The sequence below is a fragment of the Charadrius vociferus genome, unplaced genomic scaffold, assembly GCF_000708025.1.
Source record: "Charadrius vociferus isolate BGI_N301 unplaced genomic scaffold, ASM70802v2 scaffold126, whole genome shotgun sequence".
NCBI lineage: Eukaryota > Metazoa > Chordata > Aves > Charadriiformes > Charadriidae > Charadrius > Charadrius vociferus.
This window is the reverse complement of record NW_009648894.1, coordinates 4138232-4148212: the sequence shown is the minus strand read 5'-3', so window position 1 is coordinate 4148212 and position 9981 is coordinate 4138232. Positions and strand designations below refer to the sequence as shown.

Sequence of the window (9981 nt, the reverse complement as noted above, 5' to 3'; positions counted from 1 at the left end):
GGTGGTCTTCTGAGAGCTGAGGAAGAAAAGAAGCCCAGGTCTCCTATTCCAAGAGTGTGGTCTTTTTATTACTTTATTGTCAGAAAAGGTAGACACCCTTAGTAATACCTCCTGTCAGTCCAAAATGAGTTCCTGAGTAGGATTATGGCGATTCTGGAGAGTACACTTCCTAAATTGTTCTTTTGCCTGTAAGTTTCAAATGTTATTTGCCTCCCATTTTTAGAGACAAAGTATCACCTCTCAGAACTGAACAGCCCTATGAAATTGTTAGTACATTTTCTCATCCTGGAACATATGCAGTTTTTATTTCTATGTTATTATTATTATTATTATTATTATTATTATTATTATTATTATTATTATTATTATTAAAATGTTAAAGTATTATTATTATAAAAATGTTAAAGAAGCTATAGTACAGGGAAACCTCAGACTACACTCTAGAAACTAACCTAAACTTAAGGATATATTGTGTTTCTGATTTATATACTATTTAAAACATTTGGTATCACATGTTCTTGATTTCAGTTCTTGCTGACCTTTGTAAGTGTACAGGTGCTGTTTGTGCCATATGATTATATGTGGTGCTGCAACCTTACCGCCACATTAATAAATGAAATAACCCATTGAACCAATACCAAGCAAATATATAAAACTTAATTGCTAAACCAGGAAGGAAAATATGCAATAATTTAGTGTCTATAATCCTTCTTAGCCAAGATAACTGGTCTAAATTCTGCTGCAATTTACAACAGCTTGGCCCTTTTCCTCTAGAGTTACTTCATGTTTATGCCAATAAAAATGAAATTATATCTCTGTTTAGAGATTTTAAGGAAAGTTTAACCGCAATAAAACTACAGGGGTAGATCATGTATGCAGTCATGTTTTCAGAAAAATTTCTTTATTTGAAAATACTTGAAACGTCTTTATTCTGTATATCTACAGAACTTATTAATAGGTGGAAGTATAATGTTGAACACATGCTTCCAGCAAAATAAAAGAGTGTAAAGAATTTACAGCTTTTAATATTTGCCCTTAGCAAGTACGTTCTTAGTTGCAGGTATAATTTGTATTAACCTGTGTTAACTGCATTAACATTGCGTGTGAGTTCACCTTTGTTGATATCTGAGAGTACACACAAGAAAGATCAATTCCAAATGCCTTGACCGGGAAGGGAAAAGCTTCAATGGCAGTTTATACGTCATTAGATACAAGAGAATCTCCTTGGAAGCAACTCCTATAGGAGTTGGATTCCTATAGGGGATGAATTTTCTGGTAGCTATTTCAAGATACCTTACCTTCTTTGGATTAAATACAGAGAAGGCACGCGTGTACACAAGAAATTACTGAATGTGTGAACAGATGAATGTAAACAATCCAATTTATTAACTTTAATAACTTACTGTTGCCCTGAGAGTTGTTTAAGCTGAATGATCTGCTGTGCTTTTACAGCAGGGAAGAAACATACACATGTGTTACCACAGGTCAGCTGATAAGGAGTACCTTGCTGTCAGTAAGTTCGTTGTTTGTGTTTCTCTCTCCAAAGCCAACTTCCTCATTGCAGAACTCTGGCCTTCCCTTGAACTGGATAGACTAGCCTGAATTTGAAGCACTTCCAAACCTGTGTGATGGGAGTTTTTTGTGAAGGAATAGCAACAAGGAAGAAAAAGAATAAAAAATAAGTGAGTTAAATCTTCAAATTAGTTATACTGTAGATCTAACCACGGAGATGTAAAATATCTCTGACACTTTAATACCTGGAGCTCAGATAGAAATACTTGTAGCAGTTTAAAATTTACTATCTCAGGTTATGCTGGCAATAGTAGTAAGACAGGTCTTGGCCTGTCATAGCCAGTGGTGTGCTTACTAAGCAGCTCAGGAAGGCATCATAGCCTCAACATTAAAGCTAACAGAGATACACAAAACTGTCCCTGTGGGATAGGGGGTGTTCCAGGAGTGGGTGTATGCCAGTTTACTGTATTTGATTTCCAGTTGGTTCAGCATCGTTGGCTTGCTCGCAAGGTATTCAAAGCACCTCCTACAAATACATCAGTGACCTGACACTTGATTATTTTGAATGTGGGTATGCCCCGGAGGTTGCAGTCTGCCATTTGGTATACATTTGATTCTGGGGAAGGCATGCTTTCCAGTCTGCACTGGGAAGCGATCCATATCATTCCCACTCATTTGCACAAGTCTCCAGCTTAACAGTACTTACTAGTTGTCCTCTGGATGTTGCTATTTAAGCCTGGATAGTCCTTCTATGAAAACTATGACAATCCGTGTTCTGACCTACACTCTTGAGATTTTTTGGTCTTAGCTGTTGTTCTTTACAGAAGAAATCCAAAAATGGTATCAGTTCAAGTGTATGTTGCTTGTAAGTACAGCATCTTATGTATTACCACTCCACGGATGTTCTTCTTCTGCTAATATACTAAGAAAAATTTCATAGCCCATACTTTATATGTCAGTTTGACTTTACCTAGTAGTCAAAATAGGTTAACAGATGATGTAGATGCCATACTGACACTTCCCCGACCAAAATATTCATATATTGAAGTACTTCTCAGGAGGTAGGCTGCAAAGCAAGTTTATAGTAGGGTGTCAGCATCCAAACTGGAACATGAAAATTTTCGTTTTAATTATTATGTTTGTGACTGAGATAGTAGAGCATGGTCATATAGCAAAAGATACTATAATTATTGAACAGTATATAATTTCAAAGCAGAAGTCTTTATACTTGCAGATACATCTATCTAAACTCTGCCAATACCTGCAATTAATTTCTGCAATGCTATTTTTTTAAATGCAGAAATCTTGGTTATATTATGAATCAGTTTGCTGCAGCTAACTCTCATAGAATTAATAATTTTCTCTTTAAAAGTTGTGTGACAGACATTACTTCTGTGGTTTCATCTTTGAGAGGTATTTACTAGAAAGTAATTTCTTGTCATATATGCTCTGCTTTCATTCGAGTGTTATGTTTTTTCTCAACTGAAAAACGTGTCTGTAATATGTGTTAATTTGTATGCCAGAGTATACAGTTCTGCTTGCGTTTTCTGTCATTTTCAATTTCTGTTGCAGCAGTGTGTTGTAGCCATGTATCTGAAAACATATAGCATTTCATAAGTCAGTTGTGTCCATGTGATATTTCAAAGCCTCGGCTTTTCTTTACTGTATGAACTATCAAGAATTTTGTTCAAATCTTCATTGTTCATTACCTTGGTAATTGTCATCTCCTCTTTGGTTTTAATACCATATACCTTGTTCCCTCAGTGCCATTCAAAATATAGCTGTTTAGATCACCTTCAAAGTTACTGTTAGCGTAGCCTACCCAGTTGCTATCCTTCCTCCAGTATCGAATGCAAGTTATTTTTTTATTGAGGCAACTTAAGACTCCATTTTTGATGATCATGAACCACTACCCCCCCATGACATCCAATTGTTTTCATTACTCAGTGGGTAAACCCTATAGGTAAATTTATATTTCTGCACCAATAAGTTTAGAGTGTAGAGCACTATTAATCATCCAGTGTAATGTTTTTGCAAAAAATCTGCAAAGACTGCTTGCTAATATTTTTTTCCTGACATAAGTTGGAAGTAATATTAGATTGAAACAATATCTTTTGAAATCTCACCTCAAATGTATTTTGCTTAGATTAAAATGAAACCTTTGAGCAAAGATGCAAGCAAATTGTTGTGAAGTGGTACTGAGGGGAACTGTGTTAAACGTTTGTGTGAGACAGATCCTAAGGGGATAGTTCAGGATGTTACTAATGGATGATAGTCAAGATCATTGCTTCTTCTGTGCCTGGGGTAAATGCGATTGAAAATAATTTCTTTCTGAGTGCTCAGGGAGGTTTTTAGGAAGAAAATATTGATCTCATCTCTTAAGCTGGGATTCATCTCACCTAACTTCAGATTTCTTACAGTTAGATGTCTAGGTGTAAGTTATTTCCTGTAGATATCCCATAAATAGATGATTTACGTGATCTCTCTTGTTTTCTCCATTGATTATGAAGGGAGCCCAGATGCATAGATTTAGATGTCTTAACTTTCAGATAGGTAAATTAGGAACACAATAATCCTGTCTTTAATGAAGACATTGCAAGGTCATGGGTCACCCTGCGAGAACAGAAGCAGCATGGATCACATGCAGCCTTAATGACAGTCTTAATGGAAAATAAAAAGGTGAGGCCAAAGTAAATGCGGAGTCTCAACTCTACTCTGCTTTAGTGGACATGTTGCACCAAACCTGTTGGTGACGTGGTACTTGACTCTTGCTTTTCAAACTCTCCCAATTGTGGCTCAGTTACAGTTAGAAACCTCACAGGCAGTAATTCTGTCCTGACCATTTCACTTGGCCATTAAGGAAGGATAAGGGAAGCCTTAGACATGCTCTATATTCAGTGGCTTGAAGTTCCAAGGGACAACTGAAAGCGATGGGCTGTCAATCACTTCTTTTTCATCAAAACCTTCCTGGAAAACCCGGGGTTACAGGAGATGGGATGATGGTGCAAAGTAAGAGAGGCGTCCTCATCGGAATCCTCAGGTTGGTGGATCTGCTGTATCACCCAAGTGGCAGAAAGCAAAGCAGAACAGGCCCGATGGTCACATCCTTCTTTGTTAAGTTTCCCTGATGAATTTTGGGAAAAAAGGTAATCACATTTTTTCCAAGAAATTCCATATGAACTGTGCAGACTATAGTAACTGAATGTGTGATAATGACCTGGTGCTGATATTTCATAATTTAGTTATGCATATAAACTGTTATGTTAGAGCTTCTTTTTTTGCCGTGATTGTTTCAGTGAGCCCCGTATTAATGTACTCCAGATTCTGTTTCTTTAGAAGAGTAACAGATGTTCACGGTTTGGTGCAATTTTCAGATGAGCAATGCTGTTTATAATAAATTTTCCTGAGACCACCCAACTCATTTCACTTGTAATTTGAACTTTGTCCAAGTGTTGATCTCAGGAGATGTAAAAGATGTAATAGTTCTGTGCCCCACCCAATTTAAAAGACATGACTTAGTATAGATGGAATTTAAATATCTATACTTCCAATCAACATAGAAAGTCAAAGTTTTATTTTGCATGCCATGAAAAATAGAGGTGGAAATAGCAACATTCTTGCTTTCATTCATCAAGTATTCATAGGATCTGAAGATGTATATTGACAAGGTCTGAATGAAATAAAATGACAAGACAAAGATGAACAGGTGAAAAAGCACAACATAGCAAGTAAAATCAAAGAAATTGAGATTTATCCTGGAAAATGCAGATTTATTAAATACAGAAAAAAACCATCAGACAAAATGCATCATGTCTTGTTAGAAATAGCTGCAATAAATTTTGAGCTGCATTAACCAAAACAATGTGATTTTGATATGTCTCTATCTGGGACATTATATTTAGTATTAAGCAAAAATAGTGTTGGGTTTAGGTAGGGTTTAGGGAAGTTAGAAAGCAAGTACTGAGGAACTTTGGGAGGTGGAAAGTGAACCTTTAATTCATGTCTCTGCATTTATAAGAAGTCCTATAGACTCAATCGTATCAGTTGTGTCAAAGTATAGAACAACTCCCAAATGAAAAAGGGAGCTCTGAATGATTTGAGACCATGAAAATTAAACAAGCAGTTCTGAATTGACAGTAATTGGTACTGAATGAAACAGTACCAATTTATTTTTTCTTTCCTGACATTTGTTGTAGTTTATACTTAACATTTAGTACAGTGTTATTTTGAGATTATAAACTGAGGATTCAGAAAAAAAAGCATTGAGAGGTTCCTATGGCAACCATAGTGTGCCCATTATCTATATGAACATTATGATTACGGTAATGTGACATTGTGGTATAGAGTCTTGCTGTTTGGCAGGTATGTATTTTACAATATGAGTTAATTGATGAACATAGAATTATAGTTATAAATGGCATTAAAATCAATGATCTGCATTTTTTTTTTTTTTGCAGTAGAATTGCTCTACTGCATGATGCAATTAATTTCTTTCAATTTCTTGAAAGCACCCCGGTTGGGGAGTTCTGAGCTGCAATTTTATATATGGTTTTTAGGCACAGTGAATACTTAGTCCTGTATTCTGACAGTGATCATTCTCCAGTCAGAACATGAGGATTTTCATAATTGTGTGCATTTGTGTCACAACAGCCAATGTGTGAATACGCAGATTGACGGATGCTCTGATCCCTCGGATCTCAATGGCTTTTGTGTTTGCTTAACTGCTTGCCAGCAATGAAGATGCTATTTCAGCATCTTCTTTTCAGCTGGAGCCAGAAATACCAAATGCAAAGGAAACAGTGCTGCTGTGAAGACTGCTGAAAAGAGATTTTTTTTTTAGTTAAAAATAAATAAATTCATTAATCATTGCACCTCACTGTTATCTTCTTATTTTCTCTCTTTTTTTTAACTAGCAACTGAAGGCAAACTGCCCCTTCAGTAATTCCTGTGTGGTGTTTGTTACTGAAATTCCAGTCTTCCTCATTTGGAAATGAAAAAAAAAAAAAAGTCACTGCCTTGGTTACACATGCCATCATTAGAAACTATCTGCTTTTTATAGTCTTGACCTGAATATGTCCCTGACTTTTGAAGAGTGACCTGTCTTGCTCTACAACAAAAAGCTTATGCTTTTTAGCCTGAATGTAAAATCTTTTCTATCTCTGCTTTTTATTTAGCTTTAAAAGAATACTCTGAGGAATCAGTTGCTTGTTTTGTTTGGGTTTTTTTTCTTCCTGTTTTTCTTTACAAAAATAAAAGAAATGTTGAAACTTATATTAGAAAGCATATTGGATGTAACCTTCATTACTGCTCTAGCTCTGTTTCCCAGGAAACAAACCAGAGCAGCATGAAAAGGATCTAAAGCTCCTAGATCCGGTGGAGAAAAAGTGAAGGCAGGTCTAAAACTTGTCTTTTAAGGCAATGACTGCTGAGGACCTCTTACAAAGCTGTGGTGTGAGAGTTTTTTGGGAAGTGGAGTCTGAGTAACAGGGGAGCCTTTCAGTGCGTCTGCAGTGTGCAGACCCGGAGAAATTGTCGTCTGGGCAATTCTGCAACCTTTACTTACAGTTACTCAGGAAGGCTGTATTAATTTAGGCAATTCATTCCCATGGGGACCACGAATAGTTCCTGGGGATGCTGGATTGCTTGTGATCAACTGGCTGCGAAGGTGCCTTGGAAGTCCCTGGACTGTTGCCACCTGGGCTGTGAGCGTGGGCAGACGCAGTTTCCATCTGCACAGGCATGCAGCTGTAGCCGTGCCGCATGGCAGGCGCGTGCGTGCCACCTCTGCTGGTGCTGCTTTTTGAGAGGAAGAGGAAGAGCTATAAACCCCTTAGCCCAGTAAATCCTCACCGACCCTGTAAGTCCTGCTGTCCCATTCTTTATTTGTGGAAAAACATTTGACTTCAGAGCACTGGATTTATGAAATACAAGCAAAGTATTCAAGTATTGCTTTTTTGTCAGTTGTTTCTAATGATAAAGCTTCCTGATTTTACTAGTAAACTACATTGTCACATTCTGGTACTGCAGCTATGATTAAAATTGGACTACCACTGTCTTCCTATGGGTAGGGAGACTAGATTAGCACATGGACCATTTTGGCAAAAAACCACACATTAATTACCCTTAGATTTGCTCCTGCTTTCTCTGGAAGTCATAGTCTGGTCATGACTGTATATTTTTTAATTTGCTACCCTCTTTAAGGCTTCTTTTGTCTAACTTTAAAAGTAGGGCTTCCATATGTCTCCCTTCTGTGATTTTAACTTTGTGTGCTGCTGATAATGAATTTGAACTAGAACCGGTTGAGAATTTTCTATCAGAATGAATTTCAACTAGAAATGTCTGTAAAACAAATTTATCAAAAAAAAGTTGGTTTACTGATTTTTTGGAAAAAATACCTTTTCTAATAGAAAAATCAAGGCATACTATTATGTTCCATTTAGTTTGACCTGATTGGCAGTATTTTACTTTATAGAGTTGACCTCAAGGATTTTATCTTTGAGTTAGCTAAAAAAGCAAAACCAAGACTCTTGAAACTGTATGGCACACAGAAACAAGTGATAATTTTTCAAAACTCCCTCCTCCCCTCCCCACCCCCTGCGCCCCTGAAAAAAAACCCTGAGTGAATGTCTTCAAAAATAGCTGAGTTCTCTGTGTGAGTGACAGATGTAAGCACATTTTGCCTGTGCTTCTAAAGACTGTTCCAAAAAAAGAATGTGCTTACAGGTGTTTGGTCAAGTGTTGAGATCCTCCTGTCTTCCTGTTGTGAAAGGGACAAGTACGTAACTCAACACTTGTCATATTAAGAAATAGCAAGCAAGGGGACATTATTTATTTTAAAAAGAAAGAGGCAACTTTTTCTCATTCAGTAAAGCCTGGAGCTTGATGTTAGCTTAAACACAACCAGGAGATGATAGAAGCCACAAGAGTGAGTGAGAGTGTGGTTTTGTCGCACCGATACTAACAAGCATTAGAAAATACTGGTAACCAAGACTGTGAAAGATCCAAAAAAAGTTAACATGCTTATACTTCTATTTTTTACAGTTGTACCCAATTGCAAAGTTTTGTCTTTCTTCTTTCAGAATGATCAGTCTATGCAAGATATGCAGATAATGGGAGGAGATGATCTTTCAAAGCTGACTGGGAAGGTTTGTTAATTTTAAATTTAAGAAAGAAAATACATCCACTAAAAACACTTGAGAACAGCTGTATAATTTTGCACATGGACTGTCAGATACTAATAATGGAATCAAAGAAATTTGTTAATCTCTATAAAATTGCTGTAATGCCATTGCTTTCAGATTGCAGATGCCCAAAAAGGTCAGAATGTAGCCCCTCCATCCTAATGTAGGGGTTTCCCAATAGTTATACACATACCATGAGTGAGATTGTGGGCAAAATTTGTGTTGGAATGCTTCCCCTGAGCTTATTTATGTCGTGGAGCCTTCTTTTTTCTGCCTTTGTTGGGTGCGTGCAAGCAAACTGCATGTTGAGTATCCCTGTTGAATTCTGCATATGAGGAGTTTAATACAGTTTTGCCTACTGTACAAAGTTCAGATGCGGAACCTTTCACTCCAATAATCAAATGGGATTTTTTTTTTTTTATTTCAACATCGGGCTGGCTGTATGACTGAATTTGCTTTGCACTATGCTTGAACATAGTGGTAATGAGAGAGAGTGGTTTGAGTGAGTGAAAAGGCTGTTTTCATCCAACCGTGGTAATACAAATCAGTACTTTGAAGAGGAAGGAAGGCTGATTTCATTAAGCAAATGGTCTATGTGGAAAATGGTCAGAAATGGATTCTTTACTTATGCATTAAGGCACCATAATACTTATCTTGTTATTTGTACTGTTCATGCAGTTACTCTTTTATTAGCTGGCACTAAATAATACCAGTTTCTTCAAAGCACTCAAATGTAGCACTAGCAAACTCTTTTGTTTTGTTGTACTGTAGCACACAAGAAAAAGAAGAGAAAAACTTAACTTTAAATATTTCATTAATATTAAAAAGGTTTTGATGCAACTAGAACTTAAATGAAAAAAATGCTGGCACACTCAGAATATTTTAGTGATACATATGTCCTCAATTTGCACTTCTAAATACTCCTGCTGGGTGTTTGTTTCTAAATTATTACTAAAGCATTAATCATGTTCTTGGAAAATACTAATTTGCTCCTTTCTTATATTCAAACACTGGAGCTACCTGTTTTTCTATGACGATTTTGCATATGTTTCTCTGCCTCACAGGCAGAACTGGCAGTGCACCTATTCACCTTACCTAACATATCCCTTTCCCAGATAGTCTACTTTCTAGGCTTCAAAGCCCAGCTCCCCTTCCCCATCTTCCAGTTCCAAATTTTCACCATGAATGGTTCCAGTTATTAATATCTTTCCAGCTATAATCTTTCTAGTATCATTTGAATTCACTGGGGCAAAACATTATTTTCTTTTGCAGAACTATTGTGTATTTG

The 9981-nt window shown here is 36.7% G+C and overlaps 1 protein-coding gene across 1 annotated transcript in view; it reads left to right on the top strand.

The window, feature by feature from the left end:
- The window catches only part of PRTFDC1 (phosphoribosyl transferase domain containing 1), a 43123-nt gene that overhangs the window by 13609 nt on the left and 19533 nt on the right, over positions 1 to 9981 (top strand). The window contains exon 4 of the mRNA XM_009887155.1: positions 8592 to 8657. Within this exon, the coding sequence (XP_009885457.1) occupies positions 8592 to 8657 (66 nt within the window). The remainder of the gene's footprint in view (positions 1 to 8591; positions 8658 to 9981) is intronic.